This window comes from Equus asinus, chromosome 3 (genome assembly GCF_041296235.1).
Source record: "Equus asinus isolate D_3611 breed Donkey chromosome 3, EquAss-T2T_v2, whole genome shotgun sequence".
Lineage (NCBI taxonomy): Eukaryota > Metazoa > Chordata > Mammalia > Perissodactyla > Equidae > Equus > Equus asinus.
The window spans coordinates 30083737-30111127 of record NC_091792.1 but is presented as its reverse complement, the minus strand read 5'-3'; the positions used below and the strand labels follow the sequence as shown (position 1 = coordinate 30111127).

Below are 27391 nucleotides of genomic sequence, written 5' to 3'. Positions count from 1 at the left end.
CTGTCAGCAGCTGCTTCTGGATGTTATTGTTTAATTACTTTCTGCCTAATATCACGTAGCCCACATAAAAGTGGTGAGTGGTGAGACTTACAGGAAATGTACCAGTTACGTCTAGGGAGCAGCAGGCCGAGGACAGGGTGGAAGCAGGTGACCTGCAGCAACTTTCCATCTTCCCAGAGAGTAAGTCAGACATGGGAGTGATGCAGAGCGACTTGCAAACCCTGATCCAAGATTCTTGCCTTTATATAGAAGATACATAAAGAAGTAAATCCAGGAGGACTGGCTCTCTGGCTTTAGAGATATCAGTGTATATTTGCTGAAATGAATCGAAATCCAGCGTATATATTAGTGGAAAACTCTAAATGGTAAATTCTGAGTTTCTGACCTGGACCTCTCAGCAAATGTCACCACAGTGGGAAAGGCAAATCACTCGCAGAATAGGAGACTGGAATGGCCAACAAACAGGAAAAGCTACTCAAACTCATTAATCAGAGAAATGCAAATTTAAACAACAAATAGATACAATTTCTCATCCTTAAGATTGGCAAAATAAAAAACAATCGGATAATACCAAGTATTGCAGATATTATGGAGAAACAGATATTCTCTCGCTTTCCTGGTAAGAGTGTAAATTGGCACAATCACCTTGGAGAGCAATTTTGTGATACCTAAGAAGGTTTAAAAACACACTTACCCTGTGACCCAACGATTCCATTCTAAAGAAATCTGCTGTCATGCTTAAGGATCATGTACAAAGAAAATAATTGCCGTGTCTGTTATAGCAAAACATTGGAGATAAACCCAAATTTCCTTTATTAGGAAAATGGATAAGTTATAGTCCATTTATACAGAGGAATGTTACACAACATTTAAAATGAATGAATCAGATTTACAAGTATAACCTGGGTAAATTTTGCAAACGTTGGGTGGAAAAAAATAGGTTGTAGAATAATATCTACTCTTTATCATTAATGTAAATTTTACAATACACGTCAGAGTTAAATCTATATTCATGTACATACACATGGGGCAATAAAAGCGGAAGGATCTGGATGGGAAGAATACAAAATAGTTTGAGAATGGTGACTGGAGAGAGGGAAATAGGATTGAGGAGGCACAGAGGGGACCTTTGCTATGTGTTACATTTTCTTTCTTTAAAACAAAAACAGATCTGAAGCAGATAAGGCCAAATGTTAAAGTCAGACTGGTGGTGCATGTATTTTGTAATTTCTTATACTTTTCGGTAGTTTTGAAATCTTTCATTAAACAATAGTGCTTAGTACGTTCCAAGCACTCTCTGAGTGGGTACTATCATTGTTTCCATATCATGACACAAACTGAGGCTGAGCCTGCTTCCTTACCACGCTGGCATGGTCTTCATAGATCTCTGCCTCATCTCCAACTGGCTGCATGGCTGAGGAAATAGAGGGAGGCCGAGTGATCTTTAGGATCCTGTCCACTCTACATGAAATTATTCTGAGATCGTCACTAGGATCATTCAGTGGGTTGATTGCTGTCGTGGGCACATTCCTTTGTGTCCATCACTCTCTTGACAGATCCCCTCCCCTTCCCACCCCGCGCGTGGTCTGCCCGGGAGTGGAGCCATGACTCTATAAGTATCACACACCCTCTAGTGCCCACAGCTGGGTAGGAAGCCCAAAGGTACCAATTTTGCAGTGTTTTCTGAATCTCCTTGAAAACAGCACTTTTATGTTACAAGATGCTCCTGAACTAATGTAATAGGTGGATGAAGGGAAGAGTTATTTTGAGGGCCATAATTTGATTTAGTTATCTCAGGCGATCAAAGATTGTTTAACACCAGAAATAGCTGACTAGAACAGCTGCTAAAACAATGCTTTGTGTGGGAAATGATGAACGGTTCAGTATTTTGACAGCCCTTTCAGAGGTATGAGTAATAAGACTTCTAAGAAAATCCTGATTGCTGCTTTTTTTTGGATTCTCTAGCCCAGATTTCCCATCTTCTAGTATTCTCTATGGATAGAGGGTGGAGGACAAGTATTTCTCTTTTCCAGTGTCTTGATTCCTTCTATCAATAGAGTTTAGGCAGCATGGTGATAACTGATTATTTAGGTTTTCAAAAAATGTTGACACCACTCAACTTAAACAGTAATCTTTACTACACATATTAAAGATTTTGTTCTTATTGTCTTTAAACTAAATCAGGGTATAGGGCATTGCTCTGGTCTCTGATGCATATCCAATAAAACAAAAGATTGTGTGGAACTAAGATGAAATGTCTGCCCCGCCCGGAGACCAGCCCCCTATATAAATGGCCTGTAGTCTTTGTTCTGTAAGATGGTTCTTTTGGACATTAGTCAGCCATCTACCCCCTTGCTAGGAAGCTGTAATAAAACCTTCTCTTCTACCTCTTTGCCTAATTTTATGTGTACCTAATGTGAGTATCACCATATTTTACTGTCTGTACTTTGCTTTAAAATATTTCAGCATGGACCCTGTGGTAGGTATGTATATACCTGTTAGTCTTCATCTAAATCTTAGTGGAAAGTGAAGTTGGTGGGGCTAGTTGTGAACACACAGTCAGGGTTGGTGGGCTGGCATCTAATCAGAAGCCCTCACTCCTGGGGAGGTCTACCTTGAGCAACTCAGTATTCTTCATCTCTAAGTGACACCAGAGGACTTGTTAATTAGAATAATGCATATTGGAGATGGATTTTAATTGGGGACATTCATAGTGATCAAGACGTGTCGTTTGAGTTGGACCTTTTCAGAGACCTTCCCTCCTGTATATTAAAGAGTACAGAAGTCTAGTGAGACATCAAGGATGGAGAAACAGGCTCAGAGAGGCTGGGTCTGGGAGTTGGGAAGTGGCAGAGCCAGTACTGAAGAATTCAAGAACCAGGACTGCCTCTGTCAGCTGCTCTGGCCAGTGAGCTATGCTTGCCCTTGGAAGAATCTTCATCTACCATGACACTCTGTAATGAGAGGCTCATTAAACCCTGTAGGCTAATCTTTGACTGCAGCTTTCTAACTCCAGACTGAAATTTATGTGCCTTAGAACCAACATACATGATGGCTTCCAGTATTTTGGGCATTTTATTTCTTCTTTTGATTCAAGAAGAGGGAAGCATTACAAACATTCAGGTATCATGAGTGATGCTTTATGTTTTTAGTTAACAGAATGTTTAGCTGGCATTGTTTTCTGTTTTTCCTATTAATATACTCTTCCAGCTGCAGATCATTGAAAAGTAATTAGAGGTCTTTGCAGTAAATCCGAGTCACAGCACAGAAAACAAAAATGCACACATGTGTGGCATTATGTGAAAATCTACCCCTGGAAAACTGCAGGCTCTAAGGATTTTATTTTTAATATACTTCACATGGTCCAGAGCAAACCAATGAATTAGTTTCCACTTTAGTGAAAGTTTGTTTTTCCTGGTGTGTTCAGGTCAGCTAATGGTCGCTGTGGTTTGGAGTGTTCCTAAATGGATTCCTGTCCTTGGACAAAGACCAAGGACAATGTAGGCCTTCCCCGTGGCCAACCTCCCTTAGGCAGCTTGATTAATACTCCTGGCTCAGGAAGGCAAGTGCTGTTACAACCACTTTACAACTGAGAAAATCAAAGCAGTGAGAAGTCAAATGGCCTGTCCACGCCACAGAATTGGTTATAACAGAGTCAGAGCCGGAACTGAGCTCTTCTGAACACTAGTTGACTCGTCCCCTGCTCTTTCCATGACTCCAGGCTGCCAGAGCAGAAGGAAGTGAATTTCAGTGGTATTGTGCCTATCAAGGTATTATTTGGTATCGTCAGAATCAAACCTCAGGATTACAAGATAACACGTCAAGAGATACTAGTGGTGACAGCTTCAGAAGAACTCGAGGTTCCGATTCAGTATAACTTCATGAAGAGCCTGTAGGGGCCAGGCGCTGAGCTTGGTGCTTGCTGGTGTGCTATTTATTTTCAACAGTGGCAGAGCAAGGGAGGCTGGGGGCCGTTGGCCTCCCTTCTCAGCCTCAGCCACCATCACTTCCATCCCAGAGCTATCCTTACTAAACATGCAATCCAAGTAAAAGTCAAATTAAATAAAGGAGCGTCTTGGCAGGTTCTAGACAGGTGCTGAACCCCTCATTCCAACCAGCCTCTTACCTCTAAGTCTTACTACCTTCAGTCTTCAAAAACAACCTTGTAATTTTGATATTGTCTCCATTTTGCAGTTGAGAAAACCAAGGCATTGGGAATACATTGTCTGCCCTAAAATAAAAACTAGCCAGGGTTCCTAATTGGTCCTTCCGAGTCCAGTCCCTGCTCTATGCTGAGTTCTAGCTGACTTTGGAATAATTATGGGCTTTACATTATGGGGATATTTTGGATTTGTCCTGCCAAGTAAGGGGTCTAGTGTATTTGACCTTGTGGAGTTTGTGTGTCTGTGTCCATGTTCTTTTAGAATAGTGTAGAAAGTGTTTGCTGTCTAATGACGGCGCAGTGTGGATATAGGAGGCACACCTTCCTGTAGCGGGGAGGGAAGGGGGAAGAGAAATTTGCACTCCTGGAAAGAGAAGGCACTGCCTCTTCTTAAGTGAGCATGGGTCTACTGGGCATTTGTATTTCTCACAAATAGCTAAATTCATTTGTTGGATGTCCAGGCTTGCCTGGACTTGGATGATGTAAGCAAGTTTCCCCAGGACCTGACCAGATCGCTGAGGTTCCCAGCCCAAAGTACTCACCTTTGTGCTACCCAATCCCTTTCCTGATCCTTTGTCTAATTACTGCATCCTCGCAGAGTGTAGACCACACTCCAGTCAGTCATCTCTGGTTTTAATGATTGATGTGATAAATGGCAAAGGACTCTGCTGTTGAGATGGGAAAAATGCTTGTTTCACAGCCCTTGGTTACTCCTAAACAGTGTTAAGACACTCCTTGACCTGCTCCCCTGCTAGATTATAAAGGCCTTATGGACTAGGTCGTATTCAGCTTTGTGCCCACAGAGTTTGCTTTGCACATAGTAGGTACTTAATTAGTGTTTGCTGAGCTGAACTGTACTTTTTTCAGTAAAAAAGAAAAGTGGGGCAGATGAAAATAATATGTGGGGCAGCCGGCTGCACCGACTCAGATATACATAATTGGTTCCTGTGGCTTTGACAAAGTTACTCAAATTAAAGATTAATTTCTTAGAGGAAAAAGGGAAAATAATGCATATTGGCCATTATGAAGGTAAAGCAGAGACCCCAGCATGTAAGTGCTTAATACCTTGCTTAGTTTTATTTGAAATAGACATTTATAAATTCCACCGTATGCCAGGGACTGACACAGCCTTGTTAGCCTCCCATTACTTTTGAAACCAGCAGTCTTTCAGCTCTTGCAGTTTCTCTCGGAGGTTGTTGGAACAAATAACGTAGAGCCAGCATCATCGTGTCTAAGATGAGAGTTTTGTCAAGGCAGGGTGCAGTGGGAGAGGGGTTGTTGAGAGGTCCAGCAGAAGGGGCGTGTTCCCACCGCCTCTGGGAAAGCACTGAGGAAACTCTCATGCATTTCTCTGCCCTCAGGCCTCCTGGTGGGTACCCTTGATGTCGTGCTGGACTCCAGTGCCCGGGTGGCTCCTTACCGAATCCTGTACCAGACTCCAGACTCTTTGGTCTATTGGACTATTGCCTGTGGTAAGTAGCGATACTCTGAAATACAGAGAAACCTTATGATTAATGACTTTCTGCCAGAGGGGAAGGAACATTTATTTGTGGAATGCAATCTTTTGGTATTTCAGGGTAATTAGCCTTAGCCATTTCAACAGATAAACCCCAAATGTCAATGGCTTAACACGGTAAAGGTTTCTTCTCACTCTGTCGAAGTCTTGTTTGGATCTGTGGCCTCCTCCGACTGTAGTGACAGCCTCTGGAGCGCAAAGCCTTCAAGGTCAACCTAACGAGGGAAAAGTGGGAAGTGGAAGCACACCTGCGTTTCAACTTCTTTGGCCCAAAAGTGTCACACACCACTTTCATTCACACGCTATTAGCTAGAACTAGTCACATGGCCCCAGCCTAACCCCAAGGGATGCTGGGAAATAAAGAGGAACACATGGAATACTTGGGTGTACTAAGTAATACTTATACATCCTAGCAGAAGACTTCCTACTGAGTAGGGATCTTTTTTTCTCCTGATGATAATCTGTAAGAATGTGCTGTGCTTAAAATGGTGGGAAACGATCATCTTGTTATTGGATCTCTCACAAGGATTTCTAATCCAAAGTCGCCAAGATGTTTTTAGTGGTTTGTTTGCATGTGGCTTTTCAAATAACCAGAGGAAAAGCCAGGGCACTGAACACTTTAGTTTTTTCATATTTTTACTGCTACTTGATTTTTTCTTCCGTTAATAGAATTTATTTTTTAAAGCAGTTTTAGATTTACAGAAAAGTTGAGCAGATAGTTCAGAGAGCTCTCATATACCCTCCAGATACATAGGTTCCCCTACTATTAACATCTTACTGTGGTACATTTGTTCTAATTAATGAATCAATATTGATACATTATTACTAAATTTATTTACACTATTACTAAGTTTATTTAGGTTTCCTTAGTTTTTACCTAATGTCATTTTTTTTGTTCCAGGATCCCATCTAGTATACTATATTATATTTAGTTGTCATATCTCTTTAGGCTCCTCTTGGCTGTGGATGTTTCTCAGACCTTCCTTGTGTTTTTTTGAGGAAGATTAGCCCTGAGCTAACATCTGCCACCAATCCTCCTCTTTTTGCTGAGGAAGACTGGCCCTGAGCTCACATCCGTGCCCATCTTCCTCTATTTTATATGTGGGACGCCTGCCACAGCATGGCTTGACAAGTGGTGCGTAGGTCCACACCTGGGATCTGAACCAGTAAACCCTGGGCCACTGAAGCGGAACATGTGAACTTAACCACTGTGCCACCAGGCTGGCCCCAGACTTTACTTGTTTTTTATGACCCTGCCAGTTTTGAAGGATACTGGTCAGGTTTGTTATGGAATGTCCCTCTACTGGAATTTGTCTGATGTTTTTCTCATGGTTAGGTTAGGGTGATGGATTTTTGTGACCAAGATCACAGAGGTAAAGTGCTGCTGTCATCACATGTCAAGCAAGGGTACATACTGTCAGCTTTATTTATGAGCGATGATGTTGTCCCTGATCACCCAGCTGATCTTCACCATCAAGTTACTCTTTTCTTCCCCTTTCCATGCTGTCCTCTTTGGAAGGAAGTCACTATACGCAGCACACACTTAAGAAGTGGGGAGTTATAATTTATTCAATTATTTTTATCAGTATGGGACCATGAATATTTATTTTATGCTTTGGAGGAGTACAGTAGTACCTTACTTATTTTCTTGCTCAAATCATTCCAACTTTGGCCATTGGGAGCTCTTCCAGTTGACTTTATTCAGTTTTTAAATTGGTTTCTACTCCACAGGAAGTGCTGTGCTGGGATCTAAAGATAGTTAGACCCAGTCTCTGCTCTTGAGAACACAGTAAATATTCAATTATAGCCCAGTGTGAACAAATACCATACAGCGCCATTTGATTGCAGAGCACCCAACTAAATACAGGAATCTCTGCCGGCTTTCTCCGTAGGTACAGGAAGTTGTCTGGGTGTGATTTCAGCCTGCTGGGAGGCTCCAGTGCCCTAGTAATGCTCCCTCAAGGATTTAGTAGTACCCGAAATTCTAACATTGTAGTTATATCCGTTTAGAGTGATTCTGGTTCAGATGCAAACAGCCCCGTGAGGAACAGTAGAATCTATCAGTCATTTATACATTCTGGTGAATGAAGAAATGGCATCAGGCTTTAGGGCTTGGGGAAAACCACCTAGGAGTGAAGCATGGGGATTAGAGTGAGAGGAAAGAGATAAAGAAAGAGGGAAGCTGGGACCCTGAAGAAGACAGACTCACTAGTGTAACCCAGGCTCCTCTAAGATAGCATTCCAGCCATCTCTTCCATTCATTCAGTACAAAGGGAAACAGCCCAGTAGCTGCTGTTGACGGGGAAGTGCCCTGTGGTAGTTGGTTGGGAAAGTGTCACATTCTGTTGGCAAACAATCTAGAATAGTGTTAAAATAGACGTTGTAGCCAGCAAGTGAAGAAGCAGAAAGAAAGGAAATTAGAAATTAGGCAGAGCCACAAAACCACTTGACTTAAGAGGGTGTGGAAAGGACACTTGACACATTCTCACTCACCTTCCAGCACTTCCTCTACTTGTGCCCAGAGGTTTTCAAGATCCTCTGGAGCCTGGAGCTCCTCAGGGCCCTCGGATCTCTCCTTACAGTGCTCTAGGCTCCTGGCTTTCCCAGGTCAGTGTATGCAGTGCTCTGAGCAGCTGGTTGGTGCCTGTGTGACTCTTGTTTCCTGTCCCCTCAGCCCTAACCTTTTTTTCTTTCCCATTCCCTGGCATCACTATTCCTCAGTCTGTTTCTGGGGCTTTGCCATTCTACAAAGCAGATGCTCCTATGAATGCTCATGTGGGAAAGAGCCCAGAGTTACGAAGCTGAATTATTCCTGAATTATTCGCTGAGCCAAGGCTAAGGAACCCTAGGCAGTAAATGCTGATGGCATAATTTATGCCACAGAGAGATCTACTTTCGTTTTCCCAGCAAGTAATGCCTGTCACAACTGTATGATCTCCTTATAATAAACGCAGCACAGTTTTAGCTTCTGTGTATATTGCTAACCCATAGAGATAGCTCCAGAATTTCCTTGTGGAAGACTCCACGGAAGTGACAACCGTTGTGAAAGTCCCATTCACCCGTTAGTTGTTCTTTCTGATCGATTTCTGTTTAAAACCCAAATTGCTGGCTCCCTTTCATGAGAAGATTTAAAGAGCAGAAGGTGCTACCTTAAAAAGATTTCTTTGATATGGTGACCTTTCGGTTTGTAATTTTAATGTTGTTTTTTCATATACTACAAGGTTGGTATTTGGTGGGACAGCAGGTCGACAGCTTTTTAGTTTGCTTGAATTTCGTGAGTCATTGCTGTAAGAGAGCTTCAGCAGAAAGTTGGGTGACTTTAACTCACTATCCTGTAATATCCATAGGATTGCAAAACCTTGTTCGATGCCATGTGCCTTGCAATCTTCAAGCTGTGTAAGTTGAATTACACAGCAACAATGTCTTCATGTTGACCGCTTTTAAGAGCAGTAGTCTTAGTGGTAAATCCTAGTCATGTGATTTGCCTTAGCCTTGGGCCGCGTGGAACTGGGCAGGAGATGTTGTACTGACTGCCAATATAATGATCACCTGGCCCTTGGCAATATGAACCATACAGATACAGAAGGTGGAAGAAAACAAGAGTTATTTGGTGAGACATTATTTTCATATACTCCTTTTTATTATCTTCTAGCGGTCTGTATCCAGATTGCTTTGAATAAATTGATTTTTTACATTTCCTTGGCATTTAACTGGGGTAGGGGAGCCAAAAACCTTCTTAAGTGATGACTCTTTCTTTTCACTCCTGCCCAAAATGAGGCCACCATTCTCTTCGGTTGGTATTCCATTGTGCCATCAATTCTAGCCTACTGAATTGCATTTTACTCAGTGGTTTGTGCAGGAAGTTATGCTTTTTGCCATCTCTAAGAACATAAACGAAGCAGTAGTAGAGGAATTTGCCCAGCTAGCTTTGTTGAGCTGGTTGTACTCTAATGATCCTACCTCTCCCAACCAGTCAATTGACTGAGTATTTGTACCTCAGGCTCTCATTAGGGACCTAAACGGCCGCAGGTCTTCCCCCAACAGCTGGTGTTTTGGACTTGGGACCCCAGAGGCAGGAGAGAGCCCAGTCCTTTGCCCTCTTTGGCCTTCAGTGGACTTAAGTAGAAGGCAGCCCATTTGACTCTCCCCGTTAGAAGAACTATTCTAACAGTAAGCAAGGTTATACGGCCTCAGTGAGCACATGGACACATAGAAATGCAGGTAATGCCAAGGATATTGTCTAAATAGGAGTTCTGGGGCAGCTAGGGAGAAGAGTTACAAACAGAAAGACAGAGGAGCTGTTGACAGTTCCCTCTGGATACATGTGACCCTCCAACAGGACTGATAAAGGAAATGAGGTGGAGGGAACATATGAGGACGCCTCACTGATAAAACACCCTGAAAGTACCTTGATTCAGCTGCCCATTGATTGTTTCCTTTTTCTTTACCATCCCAGAATCTCATCTGGGCCTAGGTGGTCGTTTGTTTTCAGAACTGAAAGATGTGTTAGCCACCATCTTGTTCAACACTCTTATTTCAATAGGATACAAAGGTAAAGTGAATTGCCGGAGTTCACATTGCTAGTTCAAGCTAGTTAGTGTAGAGCTGAGACCAAGTTCTCAGGTCTCCCTGATGCCCAGCCCACTACTTTTTAAGCGGCACCATGCTGGCTTTTATGATTAGACATTCTTTTAGTCAGCAGCTGGTAAGCCCCAGAATTTAATTAAAGATTGCTAATTGGTTCTGGTTCTGCTTCTGCTATTTCTCTACAGCAGAGAGAAAATGTTGGGTAATTTAGTTGCCTTCCACATGAGATACACGTAATGTGGAAGTTGGTCAGTATTTCCTGTTTTCTTGGTCTGTGGACCTCAAGAACTGTTCTTTTATCCTTGGGAACACAGCAGCTTAAAAAAAAAGGAAGTTGGGTTTTTTTCTTTAAGCAATACATCTTCGTTCCAGAAAATTAGAAAATATAGATAAGAAGAATAAAAAATTAAGAACAATACAACATCACAAATTTTCACTTTCCAGACTTCTTGTTTATAGGTATGTGTGTGTGTGTGTGCATATACATATATATGTATAGACTTCCCATGTCAGTAAAATATATTTCTGTCATGTCAATTTTAATAGGTAGACAATATTTTGTTGTGTATATAGCATAATTTACCTAACTGGTATACTATTGTTGGAAATCTAGGTCTTTTCCACCTAATGTTAACCGCATTTTGAACAACCTTGGTGAATATCTTCTGAACAAAATGTTTTCGCATTCCCTTAATTATCACCTTAGGATAAATTTATAGAAGTCAATATGCTGAGTCAAAGACTATGCGTATATGTAAGGCTTTTAGTGTCTCTAGCCTGACTGCGCTCTAGAAAGATAGTCATTGACATTCATGCTCTCCATCAGCTAGAAGAGGACCTTGGCACATAAGTAAAATAAGGACATTAACCACTGGTTCTTACTGCCAAGGTAGGGTGAGCTACCTGGGCCTCCCTTTTCTCAAAGTGATCCTAAAGCTGTGAGCATATTGTGATGACCTGTGAGAGACGACCCGCAGAGTTATGTGAGAAGCTTCTAGCAGTTACACAGGGAGTGCTTCCAGGCATGCCTGACTTCAGGAATATGTACAGTTTGCAATCCAAACATACTGGTGCCAGGGCCAGAGAGATTTCTGCTGGATGTATGTTAGGCAACAAACAGCTGATTTCATAGTGTCCTGACATCAGAAGCTAGGAATATCTTCTGCATCACACTTCAAGATGAGATCTGTGCGTTTTGTGGTTTATGATGATAATAGCAAACGTAAGTGTTTATTTAGTGCTTTGTGTGTTCTAGACCTACGCTAAAGACTTTACATATATTATCGTCTTTAGACTCCAGCACAAATCATTGTGGTAGGTGGTGTTAACTACATTTTATAGATGAAGAATCTGAAGCACAGAGAGGTTAAGTAACTTACCCATGGTCACGAGGCTAGTATGTGGCATGGTGGGGACTGGAAACCAGGTGTACTTTTTTGACATCAATGTCTGTGTTCTGAGCCATTGTGTAAAATTGTTTCCCTGATAACCAGGCTCCTTATTACTCCAGATAACCTAACCTCTAGTCATACTTACCACACTTACAAATACATCAGGAAGTGGTAAAGTGTAGCAATTAAGAGGATAGGTTTTGAAACCAGAAAAATCTAAATTTGATTTCATGGAAATATGAAAGCCTCAGTTTCCTGGTCTGTAAAAGGATTGTAACTGGACCTCCTCATATGATGGCTGTGAGATGACGTGTGATAACGTGTCCAAAGTGAAAGCATGACGCCTAGCGTTGGTCAGCACAAATAGGAGATAACATTCTCTTTACCTTTCTATTTAACCTGTTTATAATTATAGCTTTAATTAGCTGTGGAGTTTTAAAACATAAATCTCCCTTTTGTTTCTAGAAATGTTTCAAATCGCCATATGATTTTGGGGTTTTATCTTTTGCCCTCTCCAAATACAAGTTTGTCATTTTTCTGCGTGTGGAGAGTACAATGGTAGCTTTGTAAATACCACAGGGACAATAGGGGTTACTCTAGTGTACTGAGTATTACTGCTGCCCTCATTTGGGATTTAAATTTCAGAATTATTATCTTTGTGGCTAAGGTGGTGTTTGGATAAGGCCATAAAATAGATGATCCTGTCGCCTGGTTCCCTTTGTTTAAGTAGCTTCAAGTGCTATTCGTTTGAAGACTGATCAGCTCTGGGATCCAAAGGCCCATTTTGGTATCTGCAAATACTAGGTTGGTTGCTTTTTAATTCCCCGGAGGTTTTGTGGGTTTGTTTTGCTTTGTTTTGTTTTCTGCTGTGTCATGTGTGGTTTTTGTTTTTGCATGTACACGCAAATGTGTACTTACACGTGTGTATACACACAATCTTGATCAGTGAAAATTTACCGTCTTAGTTATTTTGGAATTTAGGTTTTTAAGTCAGTGCGATAATTTCAAAACCAAAATTTATTATTAATCGTGCATTGCAAAGAAATATCCACTGAATATCTATCAGTGGGGCCTTAAACTTTGTCCTTAATCCTCAGAGGCCAGATGCAATAGAATCAATGTGTGGGTCCATCTTAAAACTTCTTCCTTTTTATGTCAGATAGACTTTATGTGCTTTAAGATACATTTCAAACTAGATGAGAAATGAGGATAATTTAGTATTTTTCCTCATCATAAATAATGTTTAAATTTTGCTCAGATATGTACACAGGACCTGTGGCTAGTATTCTAAAAAAAAAAACCACTCTGAACGATAAAGATTCCCATTTTTCCAAAATTAATTTCTAAATCACCTTAAGACCATCGAGGGTTGCTCTAGTTTTTACCAGAGCAGAACGCTTTCACTCGGGTTTCCTGAAGGATTCCCGTTCCCGGCACCAGCTTTCTTTGTTGTTCCAGCTGATTGCACAGTCGGGTCAGCCTGTTTTTCCTGCTGAATCTCCGTAAATGAAGCCTTCCCAGAAAGTCGACAGCCAAGCCCGCCCTTTCTCTTCTGAGTGTCTAACCCATTTTGCTCAAACTGTTGGGTAAATAGACCCGTCCCTTTTCGGTCACGGCAAGAGCTTCATGCTGTCTCACTTTAAACAATAACAAAAGAAGAGTTCCAAGATCTTAAATATTGCAGCACTTGTGCTTATTTTCTTGAGAAAGAAATGAGCCATTTATGAGGAACACGTGGGATTCCAACATGTTTCCTCTGGAGTCTCGCTCATTCCTAAAGAGTGGTCCGGCAAAAGCGACAGCTGCTCTCACACTGTTAGTAGGATGTTTGTGCTGTGTTCTCCGAGAGGTGACATGGACCCTTTGTTTGTTCTAGGGTGAGAAGTGGACAGAAGTAGACGCCTGCTTTCAGAAATAATTGTTACTAGATTGGCATCTTCAGAATTGGTCGCATCTGCTTGGGGAGGGAATCCAGCTCTGCCTTATGGGTGTCCTCATAATTCTAGTCTCCAGAACCTGGAGCCTGGAACACCTGTCCTCATTTATTCTTTGTGCATTTAGGAAACATTCAGAGAATATAGTGCATTTGCACAGTAAATATAAATGTAAACGGTGCATTTACATTACTCTCCCTGGGATGTATCTGTTGAGTATAAACGGGAATCCGTAGTTACCTGAAACTACCATTGGCTGATGGCATTTGCGTCTTTTTCTTTCCTCAGATAGTATATGGTGATAATGGTTCCATGCAATGGTATACCAAGTTCTTCCCTATCTAGAACCCAGTCTTTTGGAACTTTGGAATCTTAGGTCTGGATGTAGCCAGAAGAAACTTCCAGAACCTCTTTGGTAGTACATAAGCAGACCCAAAGTGCCAAGGAAGCTGAAAGAGTCGAAGACCTAAGGATACTGAGATTTGCCATCCCAGCTCCTCTCCTATACATGGGGGCAGTGAGTGGCTGGTGACAACTCTCAAGGCCAGCCTTTTCATATGACACTGACACGCGTGCGAGAAGCAGTAGGACATGGAGGCTAGAAGAGAAACTATACAGGCAGCAGCAGGAGGAGGGAGGCCAGTGGTGACAAGCAAAGACAGAAATGTGGAGATGTACATCCCAGGCAGTGAGGGGTAAAGAGCCAGTGGTGAATATGACGTTAGATCATGGAGGGTGGAGGTTATAGAAGTGGTGGACCGTGGGGCAGGGTGGAGAGCGGGAGGTCCTGGGGCAGCAGAGAAGACAATAGATGGGGAAACAAGGTGGATAGTAAACCTGAACTTCAATACAAGAGTGCTCAGATGGTTACTTGAAGACGGGGATCAGTCATGTAGGTCTTCGTATGATACCCATGAAAATTGGAAGTACAAATAAATGTTTATTGAGTAAATGCATGCATGCATACACTATTTCTACCCTGGGTGTGTGTGGGGGGAGGGTGTACTTATGTGAACGTGTGCCTAAGGAAAACTGAAGACAGCATGTGCAAAGCTGAAGGCAAACCTGTTCTGCCCTAGGTCCTGTAGCAATGGGCTTTCTATCCAGGATAACTGAAGAATTGTGAGGTTGAACTGTGGTTGGATTCCACGGCCAGTGTAATAGGGACTCCACAGTCAGGTACCTGGTATGACTACCTGGTAAAGGGCAGAGCACGATGAGATACCAGTCAACAGCCAGACTTCCCTGGCTGAGCCGAGGACATATGTGACAGCCAGCCTCTGGAAGGCACATCTGTGATCATCATAGGCAGGATTGGAGGAGAGGCAAAATCAGGTGCTGGAAATTGTGCCTGATGGGCCTGCAGAAGCTCAGCAGTCTCATGGGTCCCCAGGAGTGCCTCTGTCCTAAGGTGCATATAGCTGACAGTGCCAACAAACACAGATGGGACAGCGGGTGGAAGGCGCATGGTTGGCATTTACTTTGGACAGGGCTCTATCTGTAGATCCCAGCCAGTCACAGCTGGTGATGGTAGTGACCTGTTTACAGACGAGGAAGGGAGCTGTATGTTTTAGAAAATTTTCCAGTGACTGTTTAAAATTTTAAAGTCTAGAATCTTTTAAAACTTTCCAGCAAACTCCAAAATGACTCATTCCCTAAATATTCCAAATCAGCATTGTGTGTTTTGCATCCAAAAAGTGTTTTCTACCTTCCAAAGTGTATCTGTGGACATTATTCCTTGTAATTTCTACAGCATCGCTCTGAGATGGGTGAGAGTTTTGTTTTGTTTTTCATTTGTCTCCACTTTACATGTAAAGTGTTTGAGACAGAGAGGGAGGGGGACCCAGGCATCCTGCATTCTGGCTCTTGCCATGGCCTCGTGGTATAGAGTCATTGATTGCTTTTACATGTGATTGACTGTGGCCCCGAATAAGTGAGCCATGAAAATGCCCATGGAGAACTACAGACTCTCTTATTCTTTAGTGTTTTCCTGGGGCTGCCTCTCTACTCAGAAATTTGCTTTGCATCTTCTATGTAAGCATTCCATCTAGGCAATTTTGGTGTTTAGGCTTAAAGTAAAAGAAAATGAACTTGGATTTTGTTTTGCTTTGCCTTTGTGCACAGTGGGTCTGAAACCCCTCAAGCCTGTCTCTCGTTCTCGAAGAGATTTTATTTATTTTTTTGAGGAAGATTAGTCCTGAGCTAACATCTGCTGCCAATCCTCCTCTTTTTGCTGAGGAAGACTGGCCCTGAGCTCACATCTGTGCCCATCTTCCTCTACTTTACGTGTGGGACGCCTACCACAGCATGGCTTGCCAAATGGTGCCATGTCCGCACCCGGAATCCGAACTGACGAACCCTGGGCCACCAAAGCAGAACATGCGAACTTAACTGCTGCGCCACCGGGCTGGCCCCATGAAGCGACTGTAGTTCTGAGTATCCTGGTAGACACATTTGTGTCTGCCACCTTTCTTTGTCAGGAGTCAGAGTGAGATTCTGAGGTGTATGGAATGACTGTGACAAAGAACAGAGAGAAGACATTTTTAAGAAATCAGTTAAAAGATAACTTGGAAATCTAAGCAGAGGCCTAAAGGACGAATCAGTGGCATCACAAAATCATTCTTTAATTCTGGAATGAATGGTACATACATTTTATGTATATGATTTGTGGATGATTTATAAAACACTTTTTCTGCAAGATTGTTAACAATCCCAGAGCAAGGGAAAAAAGGAAGAGAATTTATTCTCCAGTGTCTTTACAAGCACATCCTGACATCATCCCTGTTACGCCCTTGTGAGCAGAGAGAGGTGCTAGGGTTGTACAAGGCAAAGGGTGTTTAAATTTGCAGGTTGCCAGGCGAGGCGCCTATGCTTCTTGTTACTGACTGAAGTGCAGTGACTTGGTTGAGCTGGTAAGGATGACCTCATCCCTTTACATCTCAAGGCAGCCGTGCTCGTGAGAGCCAGGCTGCTATTCCCCAGCGATAGTCCATTTTCACATCTCATTCATAATTGAAGTGAGGGAGGATCATTTTCTGCCCATTACAGGAGGGGGTTGCATCAGGTCTCCAGTGGCGTACCAAAGCTCTCCTATTGTTGCGGCTTAACAACCGTAACGTAGGATCCTAGCAAGGTCTCAGTTACCCTGTCAAGTGCAGGTTCTAGGAGGGAGAAAAGAGGAGGGTGGTGCTAAACTTCCAGTCCAGAAACCAGAATGGGAGAGATGTTGCTGCCTTCTAACCTGAAACAGTGTCTGAAAAGTTTTTGGACTCGCTTGATCAGAGTTGACTGTAACACCGCTATTACTCTTGGGTTTCTACCTCTGTAAGTGTCTTGTGTGTGTCTTCTCTGGAGGAGAGAAAGTATTTAAAGGCAGAGTTGTGAGAACGAGTCTCCTCCAATGGTATTGAATATGCATGAAGTGAGTCTGGTTTTTTATGTATCTTTTAAATTCTGACATTTATTTTTACCATTGTTACATTCGTACAGGTGGTTCCAGAAAAGAAATCACCGAACACTGGGAATGGCTTGAGCAGAATCTCCTGCAGACACTCTCCATCTTTGAAAATGAGAATGATATCACCACATTTGTGAGAGGAAAAATACAGGTACTGGGTGTTTTGTTTTGTTTTTAGACTTTTTAGTTGGAAATAATTTAAAACTTACAGAAAAGTTGTGAAAATGAGCAGATATATGTATTTTTCTTATTTGTCTTTAATTCATACACATAAAACTTCATGTATGTATGCTCCTTTGCATTTGCTTTTTTCACTTAATAACTCCTGGGTGACACTCACGTAAGTTCACTGACATTGTCCACGTGGTAGTGGTGTTTTTTCTTTTTTTTAAGATTTTATTTTTCCTTTTTCTCCCCAAAGCTGCCTGGTACATAGTTGTGTATTTCTAGTTGTGAGTCCTTCTAGTTGTGGCATGTGGGATGCCGCCTCAGCATGGCTTGATGAGTGGTACCATGTCTGCACCCAGGATTCGAACTGGTGAAACCCTGGGTCGCCAAAGCAGAGTGCGTGAACTCAACCACTCGGCCACGGGGCCAGCCCCTGGTTTTTCATTTTAATAGTTCTGTTTTTTATTTTGAAATAGTGTTTAGATTTACAGAATAACTGCAAAGATAGGTGGGAGAATTCCCTCAGACCCTACAATCACCTTCTCCGAATGTTAACATCTTATATAACCATGGTACATTTATCAAAACTAAGAAATTAGCATTGACACAACATTGTTAACTAAACTACAGGCTGTATTTGGATGTGCCAGTTTTTCCCCTTCTTGGCCTTTTTTTATTCCATGATGCAGTCTAGGGTCCCATGTTGCGTTTAGTTCATTTATTTGAAGCTGCGTGTCATGTGTATACGCACCGTAGGTAATTCAGCCAGTCTCCTATGCTTGGACATTTAGTCAGTTTCCAATTATAATTTATAATTTACAATTATAAATAATGCTTCATGTATATATTCATGCACATGTATCTTTGTGTTGTTGGCATTGTATCTTTAAGATAAACTGGTAGAAGTGGGATTGCCAGGTCAAATGGTAAATGCTTGTGTTCTTTTGCTGAATGTTGCCAAGTTCCCCTTCCCAGGAGTTGTGCATGTTACATCCCCACTGGCATGGTCAGGTGGTCGGGGGCCGGGGCAGGGGGGGCAGGGGGGCGGGGGTCCTGTTTCTCCACAGCTTCTCCAACAAGGTGGATTGCCAACCTTTTGAGTTTTTGCCAGTCTGATGGGGGAGAAATATTTTAGTGTTGTTTTAATTTGTATTTGCCTCATTTATGAGTGAAATCGAACATCTTTTCATATGTCGCAGGGCCATTTTTGTCTGCTTATTGTCTTTTGCCTCTTTTCTGTGGGACTTCGGTCTTATTTTTCTTTAATTTTTAAGTTTTTTAAAATAATGGCCATTAGCCCTTTGTTGATGACATATGTTATTGATATTTTCTCTCAGTTTGTCATTTGTCTTTGACTTTGCTCATGTTAGCTTTTGCTGTGCAAAGTTTAAATTTTTTACCTAGTCAAAATTAGCAGTTCTTTCTACTATAACATCTGGAGCTTTAGTCATAGTGAGAAAGCCTTTTTTTTTCACCCAGGTTAAGGAGGAGTTCTGGGAAGTGATCTGCCAGCGTGCCTCTCATTAAAATTCCACAGAACGGTTGATTTTTATTTTATTTCTTCTACTTTCCTAAACTTTTACATGAACATGTAATCGTTTTATACTCAGAAAAAGAAGGAAAAGAGTACAAATGGAATCTCATTGTTCTTTAGAGTCTGATGTTTTTGAAGGAGAGAGCTGAATTTTAACTGGGCCACAAAAAATTGGTGAGGACTGAATAGTATGAAAGTACATATGGTAATACTGACTTCTTCCTTACTCCCACCCTTACTCCTCAGAATGAATCTTTTATCCCTGCTTCAAGATTGGTGATTTAAGTCTGTTACTCTATCCTTACTAAAGAGATTAAAAGAGTAATGAAGGAGATAAAAATGAGAGAGGGGGAGACATTGTAAAGGACCAGTGTGAAGGTAGGAGGAGCTGGAAACTTACAGGCAAAAAGTTCTTTCTTTAATAATTGAGAGTTGTTATATTATTAAAACCAATCAGATTTTATAACATCTTCATTTGGTTTCTCAGTGGTGTATCTGAATTTCTGGGAGGTAGTGTAAATGGAGAGAGTCTGAGGACTCCTAGTTTGATCACGTTGAAGGATCTGGTTGAAAGCGGGCAGCCAATTGGTGTGGTACAGACATGAAGCATCTTCTCTATCCAGGAGCCACTATTGAGGTTCTCACTTACCTTTTCCTAGTCCTCCCTCAAATGTTATCATCTTTGGAAAAAAGGCACAAATAAAGAGCTATAGGAAGAAACAGAAGCTTAGAAGTGATAATAGCCAGGAGGGGGGAAAAACCCAGAAAAATAAATCAAGGACAAATTATGTCAAATAGCCATTCTTCTCACCGTTTCATTACACCAAAAATGTCAGATTTAATTCCCCTGAAACCAATTATGAGGAAGGAATTCCTATTAATGCAATTATGTGTGAAAGAATGTCATTCATGTGCAAATGAATGGTTTAAGCATTCACAGATTGTCCAATAATGAAGAGAACCAACAAATTTGTTTTGAGATTTAATTAACTTTTATAAATTACAAATGTAATAATTAATTGAGGAGGCAACCATAATCCAAACACCCTAGATAACATTTTGTGTATTTCTTTCTAAATTTCTAGTATGCGTTTTATCATAATAGTCTCATGGTACGTATAATTTTGTATCACATCTTTTTTCCTTGACCACTATCTACTATATTGTTATATAATTTTTAATTGTTATTGTAATAACTGAATATTGTCCCATAATTGACCTTACCATTCCTCTCTTTCTCAGTATCTCCTTAGCTTCTAGATAGTGGGGGCAGACACAAGCAAAGAGAGAGTGAACACTTTTGTTCATAGAACTTTTCCTGTAGTTTTTGTTTTTTTCCTTTGGGATAGATTACAAAATATTGGTTACTGGGCTAAATAGTAGTAGATATTGTTGGAATATTAGAATCCCTGTGCAATTGCACCATTGCTGACTTTTGGCATTATAGTGTTTAAATGGTTTTCCAAATTTAATAGGGAAAAGTGGGTGTCTTATTGTTTTAATTTTCTGTCTTTGATTGATTATGAAGTTGAACATTTTTTCCTGTTTGCTAAGTTAACTTTCCCCTTTTTGTGAATTACCGGTCAATGCCCTTTGCATATATAAATTTATATTGAACATCCGCATATTTAGATCATAGTAATTTTCCAGAGATATGTGGGGCTGTTGTCTAGAACCATGGTGACCCATTTTATATTATGGAGAACATACAGGAAGGAGATACTCCGTCCCATCATCCAGTCCACCTAGCTAAAATATTACAGCAAACTAAAACGAGATTCAGCATTCTAGACCCTCTCTTTTCTTAGAGGTCAGGAAGTTGGGAGTGGAGCCTTATGGGGACTATTATCATTAATATTAAAATTAGTTGGCAAGGCCTGGTCTGTTGATACTAGTGTATTAGACCCCAGAGTGTTTCAGAGTGATGTTTCTCAGTTCTATATCCTCATGAATCTTCTTATATTTAAAAATATTTTCTTTTGAAAATTTAAATGAGCATAGTAGAAGTGCGATTTTTAGTAGATCTTTTAGATAGCACAGTCTGAACTTAATGTTTTTCTACTGAAAACATATGGGTATCATTTGGTTTGTTATACGTTGCTCCCTTCTAATATTCTCCTTATTCTGACTTTAGGTGAGAGCCCTACTCCAGTGGTCCCGGAGAAGAGCACATGTTAGCCCACTTGAGAGTCTCCAGGCTTACTCTGAGTTGGTTGGCCATTGGGATTGCCTAGTGACCCAATTGCTACTTCTTATTACAGGGTTCTCATTCAGCATTTTAATCTATTCATTCATTTATTTCTTCTTTCATTCTTATATATATTCTGATCCCCTTCTAAAGGCACTGATAACTTTGAAATGTCATATTGACTGTAGGTAAATTTGCCAACTGGGAAAGATTTTCCCTCTGAACTAGCTTCTTCTTCTCCCCATCCAGAGGTCCAGGACCCTCCTGCTGCCTCCTGGTTGTCTAAAGTTCCCTAATAAGCATTCTGCCAAAGTCTGCTTACCTAGGTCCAAATATGGATCTCCCCTGAGCTCCATCAAAGTCAACATCTCTATTCTCTCAGTGGAGCCATGTCAAAACTAATTAGAGGAAACAACCTTATCTTAGATCCTCTCAGGGAAGTATATTGCTACTTCCCGTGCCAGCCATAGAGCCCTCCCGTGTGACTCAAGAGCAGGACTCAGCAACTTGGTACTTAATTTCCCAAGGGTTGCTAACTCTTAAACAATTTTACATTTAGAAATCTGCAACTCTGGAGGACACAATAAAGGCTAAGATATGGCACATGTAGAATGTATCTTAAGATACATTCTAGTTTGGAAAGGCAACATATACCCACTTAATCTTTTAGTGAATATCTTTTAGATGCTAGATACGGGTGATAAAAAACCATTTAAGATGCTATCTTTATCTTTGGAACTCATATTTAGTGAAAGAGGGACATATAAACAGAATATTTTCAGCCAACATAGGAATTAAGAGAACATAGAGGTGAGAATACTTAGTCCTCATATAGGATCGGGTTAGTGTCACAAAGAACGTGATTTTTACGCCTAACCTGGAAAAGTTGATTTGGGCAGATTGAGATGGGGGTTTTATGGCATGAGATCCAGACTGGACTTTTTCCCTCTTTCGCTGATATAGCCTTGGACATTTTTAAGGCAAGAATGCTATTGTGAGATCTCTATTTCGGAAAGTGGCCATACAAAATAGATCAGAGTGTGGAAAGACACTGGAGGGGCTACCAGTTGGGATGCTATGAAGTAATTTCTGGACTGTGTAGAGGAGCTAAGGGGTGGTTTCCTATTAGAAGAATAGGTTGGAGACTTGTCTTGGGGTTGTGTTACATAGCAAACCCACTATTTGCTGTTATGGTTATTGTTTATATGTTTGTTTTTTACTAGAATTGAATGGTGACAGAGATTATGGAAGAGTAAAGCCATCCCTCTTGCCATTACTCATTTTCACAACTGCTGGCAACAGGGGTGAAAGATCTAGCAGTAAAAATAAAATTCTAGCAAGTCATTTCAGTACATGATGCAGAGAAAACCAGTACTTAATGTGAGGAAGGGGAATCCTATCTGAGGGAAGGTTCACAAGGAGGTGGCAATTGGACCAGACGTTGGGCTTAGTAGGATTAAGGAGACAGAGAACAGTCTGACTTTAGATTTTTGGCACACAGAGCATCAGGACCACAGACAAGAAGGGGGGAAAGCACACAAATGACATATTCAGGCCCTGAGGGTGCCTCAGGGTGGCTGGGGCAGAATTACTAATGGGGAATTTTTGTCAGACGTAGTATAGTGAGAGAGAAAAGGTTGCAGTGTGGTTGGATCAAAAATATGCATGGTCTAGAATTTTGGACTTCATGCTGTTGATAGTAGAGAACCACTCAGGATTTTGATAATAAGAATTTTGTAGTCAGAATAAGTTTTAGAAAATAAATTTGTAGAGAGCATCCAGTATGTATTGGAAGCATAGGAGTCGAAAGCAGGAATTCTAGGTATGAGGCATTTGTACTTTTCTGTCCTTGGAATATGGAGGCCTCAGTCGTATCAAGGAGAATCCAAGAGGTTGCCCAACTTGACACAGATATGCAGTGATACTGTTGGAATCTGAAGCCAAGACTTACATGCTTGAAAGCTTGTGCTTTTCCAATGCTACCTTGAGATCAGAGAAAAGGAAGATGAGGTGAGAGAGATTTGATGATTACAAAGTCTAAGGTGGAATTCAAGGAAGCATTTTCTATCAAGAGATATATGTAGAAGCCAATTTTCAGGGGATTACAGAGGATAACAATGAAACGGCTTCTCAAGCTACGGTAATGATTAAACGGTAGATTAAGCCAGTCACTTGCTATGCAGATATTTCATTTGCTGTCCAAAATTTGTATCTAATATAATTTTTGCTCTCATCTTCACCCCTTTTCTGTTCAGATGGTTGCTGTTCCTTTTTTCTAGGTTCCCTGATGTCATTCATGGCCCTGAGACAGTAGATCTGTGGCCAAGCATCAGTTATTGACGTGTTCTGATCTTTCTTTCCTCCCTTTCTATTCATGATGGAATTTTGTTGATTTTTGAGAAAAGCAGAAGTTGACCTTTGGGGTGACTCTATCACGATAAGCTAGGAAAAGTAGTAAAACTAACAAAATCTTTACATCTCCTCATTTGTAATGTAAAACTAGGGGCTTCATTTTAAGTGAACTGAACAAAATGATCACCACCAATAAACAGATAATAAAATCTATATTGTCATGTCAAAATCTTTTAGTACACACATGCTACTTGTTAATCGACTTAGAACTTGGGGATTGGCTTTGAAAATAATTCGTCAATTTTTTTTTAATTGTAACCTTAAAAATTGTTTTTTCCTTTCTGATATGTACAGCATAAGGAACAAAGCACCTCTAGTCATGTTAATAGCAGTTGTATGCTTTATGCTTTATCCCTGCTTAGGGCATCATTGCAGAGTATAACAAAATCAATGATGTGAAGGAAGATGATGACACAGAGAAGTTTAAAGAAGCCATTGTGAAATTCCATAGGCTGTTCGGGATGCCCGAGGAAGAGAAACTCGTCAACTATTACTCTTGCAGCTACTGGAAGGGGAAGGTCCCCCGTCAGGGTTGGATGTACCTCAGTATTAATCACCTTTGCTTTTATTCTTTTCTTATGGGAAGGGAAGGTAAGTTGGCTAGCATTTCAGAGGGAAGCTTTGCAAAGTCTACTGAGGTTTGCCCTGAACTCACAAATCACATTAAAATACCAACAATAAATCTGTAGTTAAAACTGAGTCAGCCCTATTTTTGATGATGTAACAAATGAATTCAATTATTTTTGGTTCAGTATTTGTAAAGAAATTGGTCATTAAGAAATAAAGATTCACCAAAGGTATAATTAATTTAGCAGACATGGACTTAAATCTGTAATGATTATGAACTCAGAATTTATATGGTCCAGATTTGTCTCCTAAAACTAACAAAATAACAATAAATATGGGCACACAAACTCGAAGGAGTTGAGCGAGATTGGGGGGTGGAGGTGTGGGATTGCAGCATCTTGAAAGGATTTTAAGGAGCCAGGTGTTGACCTAGCTTTGTTCCCTGTGCTCAGCCAAGCTGGTTATCCGGTGGGTGGACATCACTCAGCTTGAGAAGAACGCCACGCTGCTCCTGCCTGATGTGATCAAAGTGAGCACAAGGTCCAGTGAACATTTCTTCTCTGTATTTCTCAACATCAACGAGACCTTCAAGTTAATGGAGCAGCTCGCCAACATAGCCATGAGGCAACTCTTGGACAATGAAGGGTTTGAACAGGATAGATCCCTGCCCAAACTGAAAAAGAAATCTCCTAAAAAAGTGTCTGCTCTAAAACGGTAGGTGACCAAGACCGAGTCTTACAGACTTTAGAAGCAAGAAACCCATCCATTCATTTATGCAGTTTAACTTTCTGAACAACTTCAAGGGTTCTGAGCACTTTTATGGGTATAGATAAAGACTGCCTGAGGCACTCCAGTTCTGTACATGAGGCAGAAATGACCAGCTCCAGTACAGGGTGATGGGAACTGTTCTGGTCCTGTGAGCAGAGTGCCATGGGCGCACACATGAGGAGAAGGGGCAGAGTGGTGGGAAAGGCCTCTCAGGGGAGGCTGCTTGGAGCTGGACTCTCAAGAGATTGTAGAAGTTACCTGTGTAAATTCAGAAGGATGGATATTTCAGGCAGAGGGAATAACATGCTGGGGGAAGCTCAAGGGAAGAGTCCAGAGAGAAGTAATCCATCACATGTTTGGAACGTGGCAGGGCCTGGGATGAGGAGAGGCTGCAGAGAGCCTGGAAGTCTGGATGTAGGAGTAGAGCTTACAAGACGTGAGGGAAAAATTGATGCTCTAAAGTGTGACTGTGTGCATGGAATTACCCCTAACTGAGATGGATAATAAGTCCAAGGGAGATGAGAGCTCAGTTTTGATCACGTTGAGTTGCTTGCAAGACATTGAGTTGGAGATTGGTCCAGAAAGATATATGGAATTGGAAATTATTGGCGTACAGCTGGTGGTTGGAACCTGACATGAGGTCACTGCAATGAAGAAGACTTTGTTGATTTGAGACCTGTCTCAATAGAGTGGTGGAGGATGGATGGTGTTAATGCAGCAGGTTAAACAGCATATGAAAGGCAAGGAAAAGGAAATATGCAAGTGTAGACTGCCTTTTCAAGAAATTCAATAGTAAGGGAGGGGGGGATTGCTCTTTTTAGAATGTAAAAGATTTGAACATAGGATAGAATGAAGTAGGCAGATGGGAAGAGTTTGGTGGTGAGGGTAGGTACAGGGACAGGATGGAGCATAGAGACAAAGCTATAAGAAAATGAGTAATTTTTAAAAGTGACATCTTATAGGGCATGGATTTATGTGTGCTGTTTCCTCTGCCTTTGAAACAGAGAAAGGAATAAGAATAGGTGAGGATGGAGTTAATTTTGGAGATAGAAGGGAGGAAAGTGGAAGGAGGCACTGCTTCATAGCCTCTCTTTTCTCTGTGAAGCCAGAAACTAGACCATGAAGGGGCTGAGGTTGGGTAGAAACTTGAGGGGACAGATTTAAACAACCAACCTGATGTATATTAAAAAGGAACTCATTATGGAAAAGATTGTAGTCACTAGAGGACCCAGCTGAGGTTGCAAACTCAAGTTGTCCAAGAGGCGTGTTGTATCTGTGTTTCAGGCAATTTTATTGTCTGTTCGGGGTGGACAGTGATGGCTAACAGATTCATGTGGCTTGTTTGTATTCTCATTAGGTCTCTCTTAAAAGATAAGGCCCTAAAAGTGGCTCTGGGTAGGTGTAAATGTAATAATCTCTTTAGAACTAATTATTGTAGTCCTTTGAATAAGAATGAATTTCCTGTCCAGGCCTAGTTTTTCTAAGATTCTTTAACATGTACAGATTGATTGTAAAATGACTACACAAGGGACCTAAATATATTAAAATAATTTTGTTGTACTTTTGGGTCATCGGTTGGTGTTAATGCCAATAGAAAGCCAGGAAGGTAGGGATAAGTCTGGCAAGATCAAGGAGGGGAAAGATGGGCTGGGGAACCTCCATTGCTGCGTCATTTCGAAGGTACTGAAACATTTCTCTTGGGTGAGATGACTTATTATTGTTGCTTTCCAGTGATCTTGATGCCAGGGCAAAGAGTGAGAGATACCGTGCACTTTTCCGGCTGCCCAAAGATGAAAAATTAGACGGCCACACAGACTGCACCCTCTGGACTCCGTTTAACAAAATGCACATTTTGGGGCAGATGTTTGTGTCCACGAATTACATCTGCTTTATGAGCAAGGAGGAGAACTTATGTAGCCTCATTATCCCACTCCGTGAGGTAAGTGTCAGGCAAAAACGGGCGTTTTAAGAGTTTCATTTGTAATACTTTTCTATGTGAGCCAGTAATATTTTACCAACAGTTCGTTGGCTTTTAACCGTACATGAATGTTCATAATTCTTTGATGGCACTTGCTCCCCTTTCATGTGTTGTCTTTGCTCTAAGTGATTGTGGGACCTGCAGGATCTCTTCTTCCAGCGGCAGCCTGGTGTTTATAAAGGGAGATTTTATCATTCAGGTATGGTGAGGCCAACAAATCAAGAGATGACTGCCATTGAAAAGGTAGTTTGTTTTCCTCGCAGATCCCACTAGGAGGGGGCATGCCATGCCATGGGGACCATGTCACACCATGGGGACCACATGGGGAAGCACCAGGGTCAGTCAGCAGACAGAGGGAGTGGGGAAAATGTGGGCAAGAGCCTTTATTGTGATTTCCAGAGAAGAAACAGGGAAAGCAGGGTGAACAGGTTTAGGATTGGCTAGCTTGGATAATTTCAGGGGACTCTGGGGCATAGAGGCTGTCCCTAGTTGTCTGGTATCTGGCCCTGGGGTGATTAGGGCAGGTGAATAGTGGCCCTGAGTGTGAGAGCCTATAAGGGAGGTAGTTGGGCTGTGGGCTCTGGATTGGTTGGTTTGCATATGAAAGTCTGCTCCAAGGTGAGTTCTTTACTATCTCTAGGAGTTGGCTAACTCTGGGAGGGCTGGCCCTCCCAAGGTCAGCAAGGACCCAGGATGTCAAAGCATCAAATTCGGAAACTAGGAAACGTG

The 27391-nt window shown here is 41.4% G+C and overlaps 1 protein-coding gene across 2 annotated transcripts in view; it reads left to right on the top strand.

Annotated features, from left to right (window-relative positions):
* TBC1D9 (TBC1 domain family member 9) overlaps positions 1 to 27391 on the top strand; it is a 110161-nt gene that overhangs the window by 38515 nt on the left and 44255 nt on the right. For both annotated transcript variants that reach the window (XM_044767217.2, XM_044767218.2), the window contains exons 2-6: positions 5524 to 5634; positions 17080 to 17198; positions 23712 to 23940; positions 24369 to 24630; positions 26416 to 26623. In XM_044767217.2, coding sequence (XP_044623152.1) covers positions 5524 to 5634; positions 17080 to 17198; positions 23712 to 23940; positions 24369 to 24630; positions 26416 to 26623 — 929 coding nt within the window. The remainder of the gene's footprint in view (positions 1 to 5523; positions 5635 to 17079; positions 17199 to 23711; positions 23941 to 24368; positions 24631 to 26415; positions 26624 to 27391) is intronic.